At 42.0% G+C, this 22,614-nt stretch overlaps 1 protein-coding gene across 2 annotated transcripts in view; it reads right to left on the bottom strand.

The window, feature by feature from the left end:
• Window positions 1–449: 449 nt before the first annotated feature.
• The window catches only part of cacnb3a (calcium channel, voltage-dependent, beta 3a), a 48,574-nt gene continuing 26,409 nt past the window's right edge, over window positions 450–22,614 (bottom strand). For both annotated transcript variants that reach the window (XM_041241863.1, XM_041241864.1), the window contains 12 exons: window positions 17,515–17,634; window positions 17,016–17,138; window positions 16,791–16,906; window positions 16,424–16,500; window positions 14,941–14,960; window positions 14,521–14,601; window positions 13,540–13,598; window positions 12,604–12,704; window positions 12,208–12,359; window positions 11,308–11,403; window positions 10,476–10,646; window positions 450–5,959 (listed from right to left, as the gene is read on the bottom strand). In XM_041241863.1, coding sequence (XP_041097797.1) covers window positions 5,648–5,959; window positions 10,476–10,646; window positions 11,308–11,403; window positions 12,208–12,359; window positions 12,604–12,704; window positions 13,540–13,598; window positions 14,521–14,601; window positions 14,941–14,960; window positions 16,424–16,500; window positions 16,791–16,906; window positions 17,016–17,138; window positions 17,515–17,634 — 1,428 coding nt within the window. In that variant the 3' untranslated portion in view covers window positions 450–5,647. The remainder of the gene's footprint in view (window positions 5,960–10,475; window positions 10,647–11,307; window positions 11,404–12,207; window positions 12,360–12,603; window positions 12,705–13,539; window positions 13,599–14,520; window positions 14,602–14,940; window positions 14,961–16,423; window positions 16,501–16,790; window positions 16,907–17,015; window positions 17,139–17,514; window positions 17,635–22,614) is intronic.

The raw sequence follows: 22,614 nt of genomic DNA on the forward strand, positions 1-22,614 counted from the left end.
GATATTTTATATTTTCTATTCAAAAGTGTTTCTCAGAAATGCATGGTAACGCTAGTGTGCTGTAGGGGTGTTGAGTGCATGGTAACGCTAGTGTGCTGTAGGGGTTTCAAGTGCATTTTACTTTGTGTGCCTACAAAGCCTAAAGTGGACATCAAAACAAGATAGTGCAACTTGTTAACTTTACACAAATAAAGGGGATCTAAAAACACCTAAGGCTTACTTATAGGCTTGTTGCACACAGACTCCTAAACGCTTCACAAAGAATTGTGCTTAAAAATAGACATAACAAATTAACCCCACCCCACCCCCACACACACACACTGTGCATTTGAATTTGTTTTAAAAGAGATTTGTAGACTTGTGTCACTGATATATATATATATATATATATATATATATATATATATATATATATATATATATATATATATATATATATATAATTTGTATATAAAATAGGGAAATTGGTTAACCCAGTAGTCATAATAGTTAAATTCCAGTTGAACAGTATAAACAAACAATCAGGTATCATGCAACACTTGCATAGGGAAAATTCTCTTTCAATCATGCTGTGGTTTTTCTTCCAAAATACTAAACAATTAGAGATTTCTTACACATAGAAACGACTGAGTTTGAGAAGCTGCAGTATATTACAGAAACGTGTTTTTGTGCTCAAACAATAAAGCATCAATCAGAAAGGAAACGGAGGGGGGAGGGGTTACATTAGTTGAAGTTGATGAACCTTGCTTTGTATACCGGCTGTTTAGGGATTAACATGCAGCACAATACAAAATACTGTTCTGGTAAGGAATACAATGTGCAATAATACCCTTTGGCCACCGGAGGGCAGCAATGGCCCATCAAAATGATAGAGCCACAGAACGAGGCTTTGACTGCCTGAGAACCAAGAGATTAATTGCAGAAGTGACAGCCACACTGTGGAGGTAAAAAAAAAAAAAAAAGATGCGATTTGCACAACCTATATTTTTCTGACATGGGCTAGTATAGTTCTATAAAATACATTTATTAAGCCCCTGTAATGTTTGTCTTTGCAGGAAAGGTTCAGAAAAGGTTGGCACCCTGTAGAGAATTACCAATTCGTCCCAAATGTAGCTATTTCTATAGGGTCACAGTACTAGGGTTCAAACCATTTGAATACGCACGAAACAAATCGGAATTGACATCCAAACGCATTTACGTCTGGGAAAAGCGCTTTTTTCCTTTAAATCAGCCTGAACGAAACAAAAAAAGCTTTTTTTTTTTTTTTTTTTGCAACTTGGTCAGGAATTGCTGCTTGTAGTATTTTGTATTTTAAAAACTAGACAAGATGGTATCAGTTTGAATTCATGAGGTCCTATACTAATGGAACGTGCAACTGACCTAATTTACAAATCATTTAAAAAACGTGCCATCCTACTTAAATATACAGAAATAAACAAAACTATGTTGGCATCTGAGCCCATCTGGAGTAAGATTACATTACAGAACAGCTCAAGCAACAGCTCAAGAACAATACACACTACATGCTCTACCCCTGTGCTGTAATCTTAAATATGAGGTGGTGCCTCTTACCGGCAGAAGAAAACAGTCAGGATTCTACACTCAAGGACTATTTGTTGCATTTACAGGACATATTTTAAACAATACATTTGATAAAGTTACAACTAACAAATACTAATACTCTTATTTACTACTGTATTGACTAACTCAGAATATCTCCTATCTAGGATATAATATTTAGCACTATACTATATATACGCATGGCTATCGTTTGTAATTAGGGATAGAAACACTATTTCTAGCACATTAAATGAATCGCTGACAAGTGATCGTAGAGGCGCTGCTGTATGACTTGTGAATAATCAGAAATAAGGCGTTTTGCGCTACTGCAAGCGCTCCTAGCTCCTAGTACTTATTCCTTTAGAGCGATACTGTAGGGAGGTGAAATTATTAAAACGCGTTAAAACCGTGAAACCTCCATTAATAAATCACCGTTATTGAAACTGACTCTTAAGGTTAAAAGGCAGTTGAGTGCTCGAAGGCACGCAAGAGACATTCCCAATGGAATCACTGAAGTGCTGTCTGTGTCGCACGCTTCGGGCTGTCATTACAAACACACCCGTTATGATGAGGTGAAGGCGTTGTGTGTGTTAGTGTTATGTTAGTTTTCAATTTTGCAGATTTGGGATAAATTGGCACTTTGTACAAGCATGCTGCCTCCTTTGGCAAATAAAAAATTGATGCATCTTTCTAGGGCATGATTCTTAAACTTACCCCCATGTTATGGTTTGTGTGGCAGGAGATGGGGTACCAGTCACTCACTACTGTTACAGAATCTCAAATTACTTAATTAATGTTCGTTTATCGGCTCCCATTTGAACCTCAGTTTTTCATGAAGAGCAAAGAAATAAAAAATAAAATGTAAGCCCGTAATACTTTTAAAAAGCACGGTTTTAAAAATCACGTTATGAAATATAATGCAGCTTTCTGAAGGTTTTTTTTTCTTCTCAAAGACGACTTTGCTTTCCCTGTTTTCTTAAAATGTTAATTAGAAACAATCCTAAAATGTGTAAACATTGTAACAGTTTCAACAAGATACAAGTTCATACCGACATAAAAAGCAGGGTCTCTTGATATGTACAAGCTTTCCAGAGAGTCTGCGCGTCGGGCCGTTTCCCGAACCCCTCCAAACACCAACGCCGTACTGGCAGGGGAGCCGTGACGCTGCTTTCGACAGACACACTCACTTTAAAGAGGCAATCTATTAGAAACCCACTTAAAAATGTTTTAATAAGGTCATTGTTGCTATGGCAAATCATCATGCTGCAATAAAAACCATTTGATAAAGCCGCCAAGCGCATTAACGCACAGTTATACGCACCGGTTAACTGCGGATTGTGTATTTTCTGGAAGTCCTTGTTTTGCACGGGTACAGTGGAGTAGCGTATTTTAACTACAGCGCACTCTGTTCAGTTCTCTCATTTTTATCAGACCTGGTTAATCCACTGAACTCACTCAAAGCAAAGCCGCATTTGCAAAGTCACGTGAAATTAATCGCGGTGTACGGGTGAGCCGTTCAGCAGAGACTCTCTCTGTGCAGCAAGGAGATGCTGTGAATGGAGGGGCTCGGGAGACATCCAACTGCGCCTCTGGTAATTAGTACCGTTTCTGTTTTATCTTCCCTCTCAACTCAATGTGCAAATTGTTTCTAAAAGGTTTTATTTTTTTTGTACATGCGATAAACCTAAAACTGGAGTTCTGCCCTGCCCAGCCAGGGACGCGCAAAGGAAAGACGCCGAATCAACGATTGTTTCCGAAAGAGAAAAAAACACATAGAGCAGACTATCCCTCATAAAAGCTTACCACTGTATTTTTGCAGTTTTATAATGCCTTTACCCTGGTTTGCCATGTTTAATAATATGCTTTACGTAAAACACATTTACAATGCTTACTTTACCATGCTTTCACTGTGCTATGCTTTTACTATGGGACGTTTTTAAAAGGATCCCATAGTAACATGTTTTTTTTTTTTTTTAAATAGGCTTTACCATACCTCTCTGTGCTTTGCAATGCATCAATGCGCTTTACACTTTGCTATGCTTTCATGGTAAACTTCTAACACGGGATAAGGCAGACTGCCACATGCGCATGGATTTATCCAAGTGCGGAGAGACAGTCTGCCTCCGGAGCTGCGATATCAGTTCCTTTTTATACCCTGTTTTATAAACGCGAAAATAGCAGCCCCTGCATGTCTTTACACAACAGTAATACTGATACAGGTGAAGAAACTATAACGGATTAGGTATTTAGGAAGGCATATACTGCAATACAATCTATATCATTTAGTATAAAAGGCTGCTACTTTCCGTGAAAAAAAAAAGTTTAAAAACGAAACTTTCGTTTTTTTTTTACTCCTTTGAAAAGACGACGTGTGCAGCAATCCAACAATACAATCAGTCATTCATTAATACTGTATCAAAAATAACCAAGCAAAAATTCATAGCATATGTTTAAAAAAAAAAAAGAAAAAGTTAACGACCCCCTCCCCCTCTGGTTAGCAAAAGAAGCAGGATCTAGCAGGCAAATGTGCATTAAGACCCCCCCCCCCCACACTCCCTACCCCTTATCTAAAGGCAAGCTTTGTTCCATGTAGCAGGCATTTCAACCCCCTCCCCTTTAAAATGTACATCATACAAATGCAAACGTACAGAGAAAAAAGTGAAAAACTAAAAGGTAGCCAAAATCGAGCGTTCACCATCATGATTCTATAGAGGCGCGTTTACACAGTTGGATTCAATCAAAATTATAGCACAGCTATATAACATGGGGGGCTTGGTGCTATGGCTACAGCGGCGCTATCGCTCGTCTTGGCTCCTCCGAAGAGAGAAACTCGGACAGGTCTGAAAGGATTTACAAAAGCCGAAAACAAGCCAAACAGGCTAATCAAAATCCGGGCTGCCGTGATTGGATGACTGTGTAAAAACCAAAGGCATTAAAGGTCCTCAACAAGCAACAATACTCTTCCCAGTCAGAGTGCAAACAGGGCGTGAACTAAACAGACGGACACGGACAATCAGAATGATCTGGTAATCTAATTCATTATACATCTAATCTGGCCTCCTGAACGCTTTAAAAAAAAAAAAAAAAAATGAATGAATGCATTGTAATGCTTTTCATTCAGCTGGGTTTGGTATAGCCCTGTTCGGGCACACTCTGGTTTAGTGGTCATTTCGCTTCGGTAACACTTTTTTCAGGTTGATTTTTCAAATTATTGTTATAATTCTTTTTTCGCTGCAGTGCAGAAATTGGCACCGCATAATCAACTAAAATGCGAAGGATGATCACCGAGGATTGTAGTGGTGCAGTGAAGGGAAGGGAAATCCTCAAACATGTGCTGTGGCGCTCCAGATTAGCACTTCCAAATGTCATTTCACTGGTTACCATGCAACAGCGGGAGCCATCTGCAATTACCCGATTAGCTACCCACTATTTCTTCCGCTCAGAAGTGCTGCTATATACGCCAGCGCTTAACGAAAAACCACGTACTTACTCCGCGGATACCTACAGCACAGGAAGTGGATGAGTGTGCCATTCAAACCGAGATCAAAAAACTACACCAAATAGGAGAGAAGATGTAAACAGCTTCAACATGTTCCACTTTTACTTTTCTGCCCCTTTATGATGTTTATGATCAGTGCTTACTCAATTACTTTATTTTCTGTTAACCTGCTTTAGATTTCTGGAGCTGCTCTTCAGCTCCCGTTGCCTGCTGTAAATACCAGTTTGATCACATCGAGGGTTGTTTTAGAAGCAAGGCCAGAGCGAGCTAGTGATCTGCCACAAGTCTGCTTTAGTTTTGCTAGCAATACACTGCTGTCCACTAGATGGTGCTGGTGCTAATATAAAGCCACTCGCCTACATTGCATCCAAACTAGAACTGAAGACCAGCTCCTGAACTCTGAGCCACCCTGACACGAGAAGCATGGCGAACGACGGCAAACATCGTAAAAATCTAAGGGAACAGAAAAAAAAAACAAAAACAATATGAACACCGCAGAAAAAAAAAAAAAGTGTTACTGTCACCGATTGCAATTCTGTCCCTGTTGCAACCCCCCCGCACCCACCCCAGCCCGCCACCGGGTGGCGCTCAGTAGCTGTCCCGCGGCCAAGCCCGGCTGCGCTGGCGGTTGTTGTGCTCATTGTGGCTCTGCTCAGAGTCGCGCTCTAGCAGCCGGTCCTGGGAGTCGTGCCCGTTGGCACTGCGCAGGCTGGGGGTGGGGTTGCGGTGAGGTTTGTATAGGTCCTGGTAGGCGTCTGAATACTCGTCCGTGTCGAGCTGGAGGGAGCCGCGCTGCGAGGGCGGCTGCCAGGCCCTGCCGCCCCCTCGCGAAGTCTCGCTCGTCTCGTCCGACTGCACCGGGCTGTCCTGCTCCCCTCGCTCCTCCTGCAGCTGCTGCTCCTGAAGCAGGGAGACAGAGAGACAGTCAGCCACTGTTCGACCAAAACCACACCGAACTGAGCTGGCTTTGACTAATAAATAAATAAATAAATAAATAAATAAAAATCTCCGACAAAAGGGAAAACGCTAAACACTAAAACTCCAATAATCAGAACGCCCATGTGGGAAAAAACAAACAATGTCTTTTGCAATATAAGTTTTAAAGTAGGCGGGATTAAGATCAGTAGCTGTTCAGATCATTCAAATAAAACCCTTTGACAATACGCAATTAAAATACCGTTACCGTGCACTGATGCAATGGGGAAGCACAGTATGAAAACACTAGCATGACAGCATATGTGAGTGGATGAGCGGTGTGTTAAAATTGGATTTTAGTGCTGGTTAGCTATTTTTTGATTAGATTCCATGTTCGGGCTGGAGAGAAACAAAAAAAAAAAAAAAAAAAAAAAAAAAAAAAGGGGTCTATTACAATAATTATTCCAGTTACTCACCCTGTTAAATAATCGATCATTCAATTAATTCCCGTGTCTCAGAAAACTGTAAAAATGTGAAGCAGCAGCAAGGGTTAGATGGAATATTGCAGTGGATTGTTTTTATTGAGCAGTGAACGAGCAGCATGGCAGGTGAATCTGAGCAGTCTCTAGCGGGGATCACAGCTCTAGCACAGTCAGGGAAAGCTCTGTGTGTGCAGTGCGTCTGTGGAGATGTGTCGAAGGGTACTATTAATGGCTGGTTTCACACGAACTGTGAAACCAGCCCAAAAAAAAACTGGTGCCTGTGTTAAACTAGAGCACACAGATGACAACAGGTTAAAAAGTCAAATTGAATTTCTTATTTCCCCTCTCCCCCTTCCCTTCTCGTGATGTTTGCAGTCATTCTCAGCGCTTGCTATTGCATGGACTCAAATACTGTGCGACTCTGTGTTCAGGAGCTGTTCTTCAGTTCTAGCGGTCTGTCATGGATATGAGTAACAGACTAGATCAGCCAGAGTCTTTACAGAGGTAAGAGCCAGCACTGTCAAGGGATCTACTTTGGATCGTATTTGCGCAAGAATTTTTTTATACAGCTACATGAATGCAAAGGTTATAAATGGCGTAGAAGATAACTAGCTAGCTAGGTGGAGTTACACTACAGGCTTAAGGGTCGTATCTGTACAAAGTTACAAACTGAAATTTAGGAGCACTTTGGGGTCATTTCTTTGAGCAGTGTAAGTTTTATTTCACTTGGTACAAACTGCATGTTGGTGTAAGATGTTAAAGCATTGAGGCTCAGTTGTACAGATATTGATGTTCTGATAGTAACAGACAAGATAATTAAAAAACACCCACGTTTGCGAGTAGATTTCTAATCCTCTGCAGACCTCCATCCCCTCCTATTAGCCTTTGCTCACTGTTTATTTCTGCACTACCCACACAGAGCCATCCCGGCTCCCCTAACGCAGTTACTGTGCTTCAGCTACAACACAGCTTCACCCGAGTCTGTGTACTGCATGCAATCTGGGACAATCCGGAGCACAACAAGAGCCTTGCTTAATCTGGGGGCCCAATTCAATCTGGGGAAGGGAGTGAGAATATGCAAATGCATGCACTACACAGCTAACCAACACCTCCACATTTGCACAATGCTGTGCAAGAATTTTTACACTTTTATTCAGCCAGATCATTGTTCCAAATCCCAATCTTTACTACAGACTGCATCATGAACAGCCTAGCACTGGGATGGAAATAAGGCACCCACTGCACAGCGGTCTCAGCCATTCCATGCAGGTGGAGTCTTGTTGTCATCCACGGGACAGTAACGCTACATTGACGGGTGAGCTGGACAAGACAAGAGCGAGGGTGCTTTGAAAGCAAGTGCGGACAAAGTCAAGTCGGTTCAAGAAATATTTTTTCCAGCCAAACGATCACCTTGCAAAGCAAATTAACGTCATTGTAAAATAAATACTGAAGCAGAAAAGGGATCCATATTAGAAGCAGTGGGCATTGCTTTCATAGATAAACTCGGTTTGGAGATAAAGTAATAAATGACAAACGTTAAGTTTCTTCTGGTATTTCTAAATTAAGCACAGTTCAGTGTTTCATAGTTATGCATGAGCATCTAAAGCAATTTTTTAGCATCTTATTTCTTTATGTTATTTCATGTTTTTTTTAAACAGTATAGAGCTATGGCCAAAAGTTTTGCATCACCTAGAATTTAGAACCGGAAGCCATAATAGTAGCACAGTATTTCATGTTAGATTGTGAAATGTCACATTTTCTAATGAAGTATATGGAAAACTATAAAGTGGTGTGTGACTCAATGTGTTACCGTAACATTCTCCAGCAGCTTTCTTTCGACTTTATGAAGCAAAAATAGTTAATTCTATAGGGTGATGCAAGACTTTTGGCCACAGCTGTAGATTTAAAGAGAGACTGGTCTTGAGTTGTCTTTGGTAGCTGAAATTGGTGTAAAACAACTGAAGATTAGAAGCATAGAGCAAGACAGACAGACTGTTTTAAATCAATAAACTGTTGCACAAACTGACACAACTGAATAGCATGCCTCTACAATACTGTGATTGCTACAAAGGTGCTTTCATTCTGATGAATTAATTCACTGTATCTGGAGACAGTTTGGTCTCCCTGCTAGTTTACTTTTTATTTATACTGGTTTTAAGTTTAACAAAATATATATATTAGTTGCTGCCTGGCCCCTTAGTGCTTCTTATCAAGGACGGAGTATACTGCCGCCGTGTTGAAGCAATAAAGAGATTGAGATATCTTCCAGCTAAATTTAGATCTGGGGGAAAAGGAGGCGTAAAACGAACCTGGTGCTTTTTAATAAAAGGGATCCGATAATTCAATTAGAAAATGCACTGCCGATATTGAGAGCAGTACAGTGTGAATATCAAGCTTGCTCTGCGCTTACTGTCCACATGAGGGGGCAGCAAGCTAACGCAAGCAACGCTACTGTCAGTAATAGAACACTACTGTAGATGACAGGTCATGGGGTGCTGTGAACCCATTGAGGGGTTCTGATAGAGAAATTAGAAAAGCGAGGAGCATTTTTTGTCCTGTGGTGGAATCGCAGCTTTTAACACAATCTGTCAGGCAGCGACTGCTTGAACGACGGGGCTGAAGTTTCAAATGTGTTGCGTTTAACTGAAGTCGCATTGAGGACTTTCTTTTCGTGCGGTGAAATTCAGTTATAGCTCTCCATACCCTGTAACCCCAAGAGCTAGATCGTTAAAGATCTTTGCTCCACATCGAAATGAATTTTACTGTAACAGAAATGAGCAACCCAGCCATCTAATAGCCAAAGCAGTTTCATATTTCCTTTCACAATTGAAAAAAAAATCTGAATAAAGAAGAAATGCACTAAAGATTTGTTGCAAGAGGAAAAAAAAAAAAAAAAGCTTCTATTTCAAATGCTGTGACCAAAAGGGCTTTTTCAGCGATCTAGTGGTGTATCAGCCAGGCCTGTAGCAAGCTTGACTTAGCTAGCTTCACCCCGGAGCTTTCAATAAAAGGGGGAGGAAGAAGCGGGAACATCTATGCTCAGCAATGCAGGTAGTGCACAGGCAGGCAGGGCTGGGAGTTAGAAGAGGACTTGCTAGGCTTTTTAAAATCAGTTTACCTCTTGTGGGAACCAGGGTCAGCGCTCACCTTATCATGGTCAAGATTAGCAATTTCATGAGACATCTGCTTTTATCATATTCGCCTGCCTACTTATTGGTTTGGTATAGCCACGCACGGCTGACCAGCAGACTTTTTCGAACGCAAACCCTGCCGGTCGGAATTGACCTATAATCCAAACAGCTGCTGTAGAAAGCACAGTTAACTTTCAGAATGCTGTGCTGAAAAACATCCCTAACTTTGCTTAGTGAGAGTCTACTCTACTGAGGCTAACGGAAAGGTAAGACCGCTGATCTTTAAAAAGGTTAGCAAGGATTCCTTCAGCCGCAGTGCAGAGCAATCAAACCAGTTGGCAATCAGAGCGTGAGGAGGCCGGGGCTGGGGGTAAGAGGAGATGCTGCAAGACCAGAGAAGGAGAATAAACTGTAAAGATGGCAAACCTCCTGTGAAAGTAAAAGCAACAACAAAAAAAAAAGGACAGTCAATAAAAGCGTATTATTTAACTTTTAAACATTTTTCAGTTGGAGTGAAAACAGTTTTCTGAGCCTCTGAATGTAATGTAACCCTATAGGACTCACCACACACACACACGCATCTCACCACATGTATTGAAGTGATTTCTGTGAGGGTAGTACAGAGTAATCCGTTTAGGGATGCATGTGTATTTAGCTCCATGTCTTGCTTATTAATGTTGATGGTTTCTCTGTTTGTTTCCGTGTGTGAAATGTCTTGAAGCACAGTCAGATCACTGTGATGCACAGTGCAGATAGTCACAGCCTGGTTTAATAGGGAGCTTCTTAGGCGGCAGGATCTATGATATTGCCCATGATGCCTTACGGGAGACCCTGTGTGTATCTTGCTTCAGTGCCAGCCAGCTGATTCCTGCCCACGGCTGCCTGTACCTGTAAACTGGATATGACGGAGGGCGGCGTCATCAGGTTTTGTTCCAGCAGGGGGTTTACGGGGGTGGAGCCGGGTAGATGTGTCGCACGCCAGTACACCTCCAGGTATTCAGCCAGGTGTTCACAAGCATCCTCCAGCTGGTTCTCATCGAGGATCACGTCGAACATTTCCTGGGGAGCGCAAACAGAGTTTTAACCGATAAAAAACGGAAACATACAAATCTTGTGTTTATTTCACTGAAAAAAAAACACACTGAAAAACACAGGTTAAAAGCACATTGAAGAAAGCAGTTGTTTAGTCTAGTTTTACCTTCCTGACTTCAAATTCTGACTGACGTCATGGATAAGCATTGCTAGATTTGTGATCACGGAGAAAGTTTGCTACGAAGACAGTGATTGTTCTAACCCACAGGGGTCCAAAGCTGGCTCTTCCGCTCCTGGTCTTTGTTCCAACCCTGTTCTAAATTGTTTAATTGAACCAATTAAACCTCCGCCCAGACCCAATTTTTTTAGGTAAACGATTTTAGCAAAATTGTCATGTTTTAATCTCTTTCGCAAGAAACTATAAAATCAGGCTAAATATAACTATACAAATTATTACATATATATATATATATATATATATATATATATATATATATATATATATATATATATATATATATATTTGTGAAGTGACCACAATGGGTCGTCTGGGCATCATTAAGGTGTGTTTGGGTACTTTTAATCAAATCCTTCAGGAACCTTTTAAAAGGCGTATTCCCATGTTTAAATGCACAGTTACTACAGAGGCAGCGGGTATTTCCAAATAACCGGATTGTCTGGCACTTACTGGGGGGCACTGGATGAGTTTATCCCCGGCCATCATCTGCACATTCAGGTGTTTGGTCTGAGACTTTCCCCTCGACTTGATCAGTCTCTGCAGCACCTGAAGAGGAGACAGTCTGTCGTCAAACTCACGATCGCAAGCATTGCTCCTCGTGCTTCACCCAGTGGTTTTGAATGATGAATAAATACATGCACTCCATTCGCAATCAGGTTTTGAAAATGCCTGTGCATTATTTTTGACAGTGTGAGTTGCAATACACAGCAGAAACTGCCATAACCGATTTCACTGCTTCCCGGGTCCATTGGACATGTGAAAATATCTCTGAGGGAGTTGTTCTACTACGCTGTGGTTCTTTTATTAATGTCGGGGCATTGCAAGTTAATGTTAGGTACAACAGTGTGTCTAAAACGGCACAGTACTGCATGTATACTACACAAAGACATCTGTGAAAATGAATACAAAACTAAGCACTGTGATACAGTATTTGGCAAGTTACAAAGCAGCATTCCGAAAACAGTTCTTAACACGCTTTCTCAGTCTGTGCCAACCATGTGCAACTGAAACCAGCCTGTCCTGCTAAGAGCTGAATTTACTGCTCTTGATCCATAATAAAATGTGCATTGATCAGTTTCCATCCGTACCGTCCAGTTGGAAGCAGCGCATGCAAATGGCAAATGTCAGGAGGTCTATCGGTTAACAGAGGGGATCGTATCTTACAGCATCAGATGTGACAGGTTCTACTCAGATTTACAACAGGGAAAATCAATGAATAAGATATGTGGCTGTGTAACTTTAATAGGTCTCTGTTTGTCTTCTGCTTGTGCGGTGATCGTGGCAGGGTTATCGATGCGTTGTTGTGTTTGGTTTTAATTTAAAAAGACGCACAGCCGGTCAGGACCGTACCTTTGGCGAGGACACCTTGACGTAAACAATGATGGGCGCGAGAGAGGTCTTGGCGAGTTGTGCCGGGTTATTGATTGTGTCTGCGTCCAGCACCACCAGCTGCAGAGTCTTAGCCAGCTCAAAGATCCTTTCAATCTCACTCTGCACCTCCGCTGAAAGAGGAGAAGCACATGCGCAGGGATGGACATGAAACTCCTGTTGCACAGCAGTTTCACCCATTCCAGGTTTTACTATGAGCTTAGATTAGCCACAGTGTATAGGTAACAAGCTCAGGTGTGTCGAACTAAACCAAAAACCAGGAATGAATCAAATCATTTTATGTTATTTCAAATACACTGCCTTAGTTAATGCTTCCCCTTTATAAAATAAATGTTATGCAGTTACACTGCGACTCACCTAAACTGGAGCGTGTGTTGGAGCGCTCCATGATGGTTTTCTTGTTGAGGACGGATCGTTTGGCGAGAGAAAGGTCAGCAGTTACCCGGGTGATAGATATTCTGAAAACGCCAGAAGAGTAAAGGTGTCAGACTTTCAAATTGGAACTAAGCAAACTGACAGCCACGGTATTATACCTTGTTTCCATGCAGCGCTCAACCTGGTTTGAAACCCTGCTGCCCCTGATCCTACGTTTCCATGTTGGTTTAGCCGACCCGCACTGGCTGCCAATCTTAGCTGCCCCGGATTTTGTTTTGGACCCTTTCCCAAAAGCGGGATGGGTGGCAGTACGTCACAACACTGACCAATCAAGTGACGAGTGGGCGTAAACATTTAATCCACATCTGGGGTGAGCAGGAAACAGAAAACAAGAAATCTTTAGCGAGCAAGCAGCAAACATGTTTCTCTGTGCTTTAACATCATTTTTTTTTTTTTTTTTTAACTTGTTGGGAAAGAACCGTCAAAAACTCTCCTAGCACAGAAACGGAGTCGGTACATCACTGGGGGTTCAGGAATGTGGGGAGGAGCTCAGTCCATGCTCATGGAAATGAGGTATCAGAGTCCAAGGACAGGCCTCCAGTCCAGGGCAGGCTTGAGGCATGGAGACTGAACTGCTCCCTCACCCCCTAAGAGAAAGGGTGCTCCCTCCAGTCCAGGGCAGGCTTGAGGCATGGAGACTGAACTGCTCCCTCACCCCCTAAGAGAAAGGGTGCTCCCTCCAGTCCAGGGCAGGCTTGAGGCATGGAGACTGAACTGCTCCCTCACCCCCTAAGAGAAAGGGTGCTCTCTCCAGTCCAGGGCTGAGAAAGAGTCATACACCTCAATGGACTGTCTTGCTCCTAGTTGTATCCCATGTTGTATAAAACAGAAGTCGCGGAAGACCGATCGTTAACTCACCTTCCATCAAACCTGTGCTTCAGGAAATCGAACAGTGCCTTCTGCATCATATCAGTCACCTGTGGAGTTAGGGCAGGAGACAGAGGCTTAGCAAGCAGTGTTAATCGAGGCAGGTTATTGATATCAGTTAACCAGTACACTGGCAATGCTACATGGGCATTAGCAGATAAACAGGGATGGCAATAAGACTCCTGTTGAAAAGCATTTACACCCATTCCAGGTTTTACTAAGAGCTTGATTAGCCGCAGTGTGTAGGTAACAAGCTCAGGAAGATGAGAAGACAAACTAATTTTTTTTCATTTTTTTGCAACATTGATGTTAATTTTAGAAAAAAATATTACAAAGTCTTGTAAAATAAATTTAAAAAAAAATTAAACACACCAGAATTGCCATTGAACACGTTTCTGTGGTGCATTTGTGTTTAGGATAAAGTGAAATATTAATGTATTTCAGACAGGAATCCAAAAGTGAATTGGATTTGGTTCTAAGAGCTGCAGCGAGGCTTGTTTTAGCTGGCAGCGTCTGAGCGCCATACGGAGCATGTCTGGAGAGGCTGAAATATCAGATGCCTGCTTTTATGAACCCTCGGGGGGGGGGGGAGTGTGGAATTATTAGATTCTTATTTTAAGCACCATTCTATCTTAACTCTTTCAAGTCTAGGATTGTTATTTCAGATTCTATCTGCAAGCAAATGTATGATTTCATAAGAAAGTAGAATTTGGACATAATAAATAATAATAAAAAAAAATAAATAAAATGTCAGTACACTTTGCAACCATTTTACTACATTTTAGTGCACTTTGCAATGCTTTAAATAGGTTTCAGTAGACTCATTTTAATATATTGTGGCAGACACTCCTGTCATGTCACGATCTTTCAGCACACTCTGTGAAACACTCTTGGTTTCTCTAAGGGTGTGGAAAGAAGGCAGCTGTAGTCTGCAGTGGCTGCTCGACCAGGCCATGATGTTCCAGCTCTTACCTCATATCCCTTCAGCGAGGGACCAACCAGCACCACCGGCCTCATGGAAGGAACCACGTCGTAGGGGGGGATATGCTCTGTCTGGGGACACACAGCACAGGTTAGCACCTTGGGGACCAACGACACCCCCGGAACCTTGCGTTTTAGTATCTCCGAACTGCTTTTTGTGTTGATGGGGAGTCACAGTAAACTTATGGCAATGCTAACAGTTAAGCTGGTTGTCCAAGACTCAAAAAGACCCATCAAAGTGTATGTTGAATTACAATACAGTTAATAACGTCAAGAAGTATTAGAACTAAGAAAAAATATCTAATCCTGTTTAAAAAAAAAAAAGAAATAATGCAATAAATAAATGTCAAGCTTTAAAATGTATTATACATATGTGTGTGTGTGTGTGCGTTCACAATATATCAATCCTACCTGTTTTTGCTTCTGTTTGGCTTTTGAAAACAGAAAAAAAGAAATCAAATATAAACACACACAAAGAAATATGTACTACGTTGCATCGCATAGAAAAAGCACACTCTCACCCACACACACACCTTATAGTACATTACTTGCTATTAGTACATTTAAACCCAATGAATATAAAAATGCATTCAGACAGTGTGTTTAAACACCACTCACACGCCTATTTTTAATATATAAAGCACATTGATGGGGTTCCTCTTTTTTTAATAACTGTTTAATTATTGCAGTTACATGGTGTAATGAGTTTCAATATCTAAAATGTAGATGAAACACAACTGCTAAGCCACTGTATAAAAATGCAGTCTGGTCTATATTAGTCTACAGTCTATATTATGCCTTGTTTCCACTGCCTTTCCCAGGTGTAGCTGAGCTGGCTGGTCTGGGTGAGGAGTAGTTAAAGATGCCTGTCTGTGTGTTCCAGTGTAATTTTCCCAGGTGTAGCTGAGCTGGCTGGTCTGGGCGAGGTGTAGTTAAAGATGCCTGTCTGTGTTCCAGTGTAATTTTGTCAGGTGTAGCTGAGCTGAGGTGTAGTTAAAGATGCCTGTCTGTGTGTTCCAGTGTAATTTTGTCAGGTGTAGCTGAGCTGGCTGGTCTGGGCGAGGTGTAGTTAAAGATGCCTGTCTGTGTGTTCCAGTGTAATTTTGTCAGGTGTAGCTGAGCTGGCTGGTCTGGGCGAGGTGTAGTTAAAGATGTAGTTAAAGAGCTGAGCTGCCTGTCTGTGTGTTCCAGTGTAATTTTGTCAGGTGTAGCTGAGCTGGCTGGTCTGGGCGAGGTGTAGTTAAAGATGCCTGTCTGTGTGTTCCAGTGTAATTTTGTCAGGTGTAGCTGAGCTGGCTGGTCTGGGTGAGGAGTAGTTAAAGATGCTGAGCTGTCTGGGTGTGTAGTTAAAGATGCCTGTCTGTGTGTTCCAGTGTAATTTTGTCAGGTGTAGCTGAGCTGGCTGGTCTGGGTGAGGAGTAGTTAAAGATGCCTGTCTGTGTTCTAGTGTAATTTTGTCAGGTATAGCTGAGCTGGCTGTGTCTGTGTTCTAGTGTAATTTTGTCAGGTATAGCTTGCAGGAAGTAGTTGTCTGCCACTAAAAGGTCACTTTGGATTGTAGGATTGATTGAATATATGTAAATAAGCGAAGACGGACGAAGTTGAACAAACATTTGTGACTATTTCCGGTCTTTACCCAGCTGTCAGTAGTCTTATTAATGAGGTTCCATCACGATCAGCCTCAAATGCACATGCTTTTCAATGACGTCCGTCCGTGCAGCACAGCTTGGCCCCTTTGGGTATGAGATTCAAAACTGTGCTGTCTAAGGTGTAGCCGAGCGTCAGAGGAAACACCCTCCAGCTACACCTCGCCCAGACAACACAGCCCAGCTATACCTGGGGACAGGCAGTGGAGACGACGATCAGTTAGGGTGTTCGGTGCTCTGGTTCTTACCAGTGGAAGGAGGAGTGGATCTCCATCCTCCTGAGACCATATCCCCCAGACTGGCTGACGAGTTCCCCCCAGGCTTCCTGCAGGCCAGGAGACACCCAGACACAATCAAAATCTGCAGCAGCAGCAGCAGCTCCTGCATACAGAACAACTCTGAACACAGTTCCCTCCTTGAAGGCCATGCAAGCTTTCAACACTGCTGAAAGATGAGGGCTTTGTATTGCTTTTCTACTTTATATGCTGCCGTTGTAAAGCAATGTGCGGAGTGTGTGTTACAAGTGGACCAGCAACTGGAGCGAGCGAGTTTTATAGCTCTAAGTGGGATATTCCCTGGTATATTAGCAGCATCCCGGGTATATTAGCGGCTCACCTTGGTTTCTGTTCTTGCTTTAGCCTCATTGCTTCCAACCGGAGCGGGCTCGGGATGAAGGTGATGTCACACCCCTCCTTCACTAGCCTTCCGATCCACCAGTCATTGTTATATTTCTGCAAAGAATTCCACAAGGAGTCACAGGCAGACTGACAGCGGGCTCGCAAAGCCAGCCTCCTTGGGTTCTGCGCTGCCATCGCCCCCCCGCCCCCTGTCGGCACTCACCTCTTTAATGTGTAGAAAGTCTTTGGCTTCAAAGTTGATAGCAGCACCTTGGACTGGGCAGTCCTCATCTAGAGCCCCGCAGTAACTGACATTCGTTTTCACAGCAAACGCGACCGGTTTAGTCTGCAGGACAACGTGCACACAGACACAAACCGGCTTAGGAGGTGGCAAAAATCTTGTTTCAGCTTTTTAAAACAGTACAGTAATTACATGAATCCCTTTGCTTTCTACTTTTGTTTCATTTTATTGAACATGGTTAAACTGGGGAGTTTGTTTTACTTTATGTGAAGTGACAGCATGTCAAAAGTGAAGCTGAATCCCTTCTGTCCTGCTAAGAGCTGAAAGATGTGCATTCAGTTCTGTTCAGTTGGTAGCAGCATGTGCAAATGACACACCGGCGGGCCATCAGTTAATAGAGGGTTTGGAATCTTCCTGGATGGGCTGTGGCAGGCTCTGCTGTGAGTCATGCTGCAGTGCAACAGGCTCAGTGTGGGCTCACCTTGGCTCTCTCGAGCTGTAGCAGGGCCTGGCGCTCGGCTTCACGCCGATACGCCTCGCGGTCCTCCTCCAGGGACAGGTCGGAATCCGATGGTCTGCTCGTGTATGAATCGGCTGAACCCTGAGAGAGAGAGAGAGAGAGAGAGAGAGAGAGAGAGAGGAGAGATATTGTGGTGTAATATATAGTTTCCAGTGAAAATTCCCATTTCTGAAAGAATAGTATAAATATACATATTTTTTATCACCTAAATATAAATACAACAAATGTTAATTGCCTTATTGACACACTACTTACACTGCATTTAGGATCCTAGCAGATGGTTCAGTTTGCTTTCGGTAAATTATTGAACACACTGCATAGAGCTGCACTATTTAAAAAAAAAAAAAAAAAAAAAAAACGCTGTTTTTTGTCTCTATTTTTAGACCGTGAAATAAGCAATTCTTTCCAGTGAAACAAACAGAGCCCTATTCACCATGCACTAAAACTGAAGCCCCTACCCCCCTTCTTTATAATCTCATGAAAGCGGAGCTCCATTGCTGCCAATGTGATAGGCACTGCAGCACAGATTCCCTCATTAACTGCTACTCTACTCCCCAGCCACTAAAGCACAGCAATGAAGAAAGGGCTCTGGTATTGCCATACCCAGCGAGACTATTCACCACTACAGAGGCATGCAGAAACGTGTCACAGCAACGTTGTAGTGGCGCATGGCTTCAGTTCTCGCAGCTGCAGCAGTCCCCTGTCTTGTGCTCTTTTACAGGTTACACACAGTCTACATTATTGTTGCAGTAGGACAGGGCTCAGCCGACAATGAAATATTTCCTATGGCTGTCGTTTCACATGTAATGGAGCTACCACAGGATTACAGTCGGAAATGAGAAATTAACCGAAACGTTCTGTTCATGTGTATCAAATACCATGAAAGCCCATTTGTGCAGGTTTGCTCATTTTAAGCAAACATTCCCATTTTAGGGAAAACACCCATGTTAAAGACCTTTGTCATTTTATATAATAATAATAATAATAATAATAATAATAATAATAATACTGTATTGGAGGGATTCTTATGGTTTTATAGATTTAAAACCCTACACTAGACTATCATTCTAAAACCTTGTTCTTAAATATATTGGCTATACAGTACATGCTCCACAGCGCCCCAGTGACAGCTAAGAGCATGCAAACAGCTTCTGAATGGCTTCTTCAACAGCTGGATAGCCCTGGAAGGAAAGCCACATCTAACCTTTGACACTGCAGCGAGGGTCGCCGCCTTTAACAGGCAGTTTCCTGGGTATTTGATATCTTAAACACAGTGATTCAATAAGCTATCAATGCAACACATGGGGCCCCGACAGAGTACAGACAGGGCGGGTTAGAAAAGCACTAAACCAAATACAATACCATTTACGCCACTGTCTAGAGAGAGCCACTAATGTCATAAGGAGAAAAAAAACAGACTAGCTGACTGGAAAAAAGCAGACTGGCTGACTGCTGCTTTTTAAAAGTGCCTCTAAGTGTTAGTTCATTCCACCCGCTAGGAATTAAGGAGACATGGAATTAACCACTTTGCTTACACTGGAAGGATGAAACCAGACCATATTTCAAATGAACAATGTTTACCATTTATTAGTTTCAATACCCACATTGCATTCTATATTGTATGCTGCACGATGGACCCAGTGTTCTGGTGGTATTGAAATCTTCTCTATCCGTGTGCCTCGATGTCTGGTATTTATACTCTAGCAGGCTCAGAGGCTACAGTGTGTTTCTGTTATCTTGCTAGTGTGATAAAGTGTGCGGCTTTCAAACAGTTTTTGTGATCTTTTCCAGCGTCTTCTAGTGTAAGAATAATCAGACCTTGCAACAGTATATGAAGTTACACAGAACGGGATCTGTGTGTGTATTAACTGTAGCGTCCCTAGTTTTACTGTAAATACAGTATAATCGTAAATCTCAAAAAACTACTCACTTCTAAATCTTTTGTAGTCATTTTTGTATTAATTTAGTATAAATACATGTTAATTTGGATTATATGTTGTTTTTTTCTGACTTTATGTGAACGAAAAGACATACATTTGCCCGTTTTCCCATTGGAAATAGTGATATTTTGAAATATCACTGTCCTGGTCACAAAAGCAAAAGTTTGTGGGGAATAATAGCCATTTTCTATACTTTTGAGGCATAAGCAATTAGGAAATAACACTTACTACCCAGGAACCAAAATTGTGTTACATAGTATTATTAATAACATCTGACTGGAAAAAAAAAAAAACCCGCTAACATTAGCATATTTCATTGTCCTAGGTTATCCACAAGAGTGGTTACACAGCAAGGCTGTAACAATGCCCTTTTCCACTTAAGCACTTTTCTTTTTAAAAACAGCTTTTATGTTTTAATGGTTCACAACCAGGCATCTTGACTGTGGAGACCTGTCATGTATAATACAAGGATGGAAATAACACTCACATTCAATAACAGTATGATCCATTCCTAGTTTTACTATGAGTTTAATAAGACACAACACAGCTTGTTACCTATACAGTACATTGTGGCTAATCAAGCACGTAGTAAAACGTGGAACAGAATTTACAATAGGAGTCTTTTCCCCTCCCTATAATAGGACGGCCATGCGTGATGGTTGCTTTCTTGAAACATACATGCAATACATTGTCACTGTGCAAACCATCTATCAAAATCCAACGTAGTGTTGTTAGAGGTATGGCTTTACCACACACTTCTTTATTACTGCTTGCAAAGGCAGTAAGCGCAGCAATGCTGATGTGACAGAGCGGCAGGCAGGACCATCAACAAGGAGTGCTTTCTTTGTGCACAGAAGACTGGGAGAGAAACAGTAAACAAACACCAGCAATTCCATCAGTCTTCGCTTAAAGCAAATGTTAACAGGTGTGTATATAGAAATAAAACTGGCAGTGTTGTGTGATGCACTGTCGTTATTGATTCTGGCCCCGGTCGGTGAGATGAAATGAGGTTAAAGCTCTACAACCACAAATGCAGAGGAGCCCGGTTCTTTTGTACAGCGGTTAAGGCACTCGCTTGCAGTGCGTGGGATTCGCCAGTTGGTGCCTAGTCTCTGCCCCGTTACATATACAGAAATAAAACTGGCCTGAGCTGTATTGCACACTGGGACAAGAGATCTTCTACAAGACCTTGTTGCTTCTCCGATATTGATCTGAATGATGCACTTATTCTTATTTTATTAAGCTGATATTAGGCGTGTTTTATTGCCTAAGTGAGGCTAACCACTCAGAATTGATTACCGCTCTTACCCACATTGCGTTCTGCAGATTGCTGTGCTCATTAGTTTAGTCTCCTGCCCCTCTGTCGCGTGGTTATAACTAGGTCCGGTGACAATCCCAGAAACCTCTCCTGGACTCTTGTCTGAATCACTCCTTAGGTCAAAGGCACGTCATGTGCAGACCGACAGCTGCTATTTTGTCAGGCCCCTCCCCCCAATAAAATTGTTTGATATACTCCTCCTGTTTCCTTGGCAGATATTCCACATAGCTTTTGAAATCTTAATAAGAATCTCTTCCGGTCTCATAATTCATTATTTATTCTCACTCTCTCTCTATTGTGAGTTTTCAGTTTATCGATTACTTTTCTTCTTCATTATATGTATATACAATATATTTTTATGCTACATAGCAAAACAACCCTTCATTCTAACTTCTCACCATATAATTTTTTTTTTTTTTAATTTTCTTTTTTAGTAAGTGCCACTAAAAGTTTTTAATTTTTATTTTTAAAACACATTAAAGTTTTAGCTCTAGATCCTCTGGTCTGGGTGGTTACTTAACCCTTTCAGTCCTGAATTATTTTTGCCGAGCTGAAGAATAAACTCCTTTATTAAGTATACCATGAGAACAGGTCAACATTTATTTATTTTATTTGCATATATCCCTACACACCCTCAGACTGGGACCTAGGAGACCTGTGAGCTTCCAATGTGACTTCCAATGGCATATATTAACATATGCCACTAGATAAGGACTGAAAGGGTTAACTGCTAATGACGCCTCTTGGCATTAAAATATAATCAAATAACAAGAACAGATAAGAGTTGATTTTTTTTTGTTGCAAATTCACACTGGCTGTCGGGATCAAATTCATTCGCTAATGCGTTAACAGTGGCTGACAAAGGCAATGCAATATGCATGGCCACCACTTAATGTTCACATTCATTCACTGGGATTGAAGTAGACTAATCCCTTCTCCGCTACTCTGCCATGGAAAGAGATAGCTATCCCCCTGAGAGAACAGCTCAATCAGGAGGGCATGTTTCCACCCCCCCCCCCCCATTAGAATCGGATACTGGATCTTCCCATGTGTGTAAGACAATGGTGAATATTTTATTTAGAAATATTGAAAAAAAAATAAGTCAATGATAAATGGATTTGGCTAAAAGTCTTTCTCTTCTCTGTTGATAGGAGTTTTGGTTCACATTTTTATATCCAAGGTTTTGAGAGGTCTGTACGAACCTTATTAACTGATTTTAAGTCAAGCAAAGGGAGTGTGAATCGCGTGACGGCGATTCTATCCACCGAGCATCGTAGCAGGGATGGGATTTGAACCGGTGACCTTCTGGTTACAAGCCCTGGGCTTGAACCACTGGACCACACAGCCTCCTAACATATCAAGACAGTGGACTGAAAGGATTAAAAGAAACTACACTTAGGTAGACAAGCGAGTAAGTATGAAAATGTAATTTACCCTCCTCCTCTGCGTATGGTAGCATTTGGATCACAGAGACATATGCTATGCAAACTGAACTGCCGCTTAGACAGACTGGAGTGCCTGCCATCAACCAGACTTCAGCACTGCACATGACTGCGGGACGCTGCGGCTTTTAAGCTGTGGAACTCAAGCAGGAGCCCTTGGGTACGCCAGCACTGCCTCTCACTCTCTCCCGCTCCTCATCACAGCTCCCCAGGCCCGGCTTGCTGACTGAGTGATGAATCATCAGTCAGAAAGAGCTGCACTGTGCAGAACGAGCTGTACTTAGGAGACTTGTAGCAGCTCTGTATTAAAGTACAGTAACACCAACGCGTTGCAAAACCAAAAACCAAATGAGATTCCATG

The sequence above is a fragment of the Polyodon spathula genome, unplaced genomic scaffold (genome assembly GCF_017654505.1).
Source record: "Polyodon spathula isolate WHYD16114869_AA unplaced genomic scaffold, ASM1765450v1 scaffolds_825, whole genome shotgun sequence".
In the NCBI taxonomy this organism is placed as follows: Eukaryota; Metazoa; Chordata; class Actinopteri; order Acipenseriformes; family Polyodontidae; genus Polyodon; species Polyodon spathula.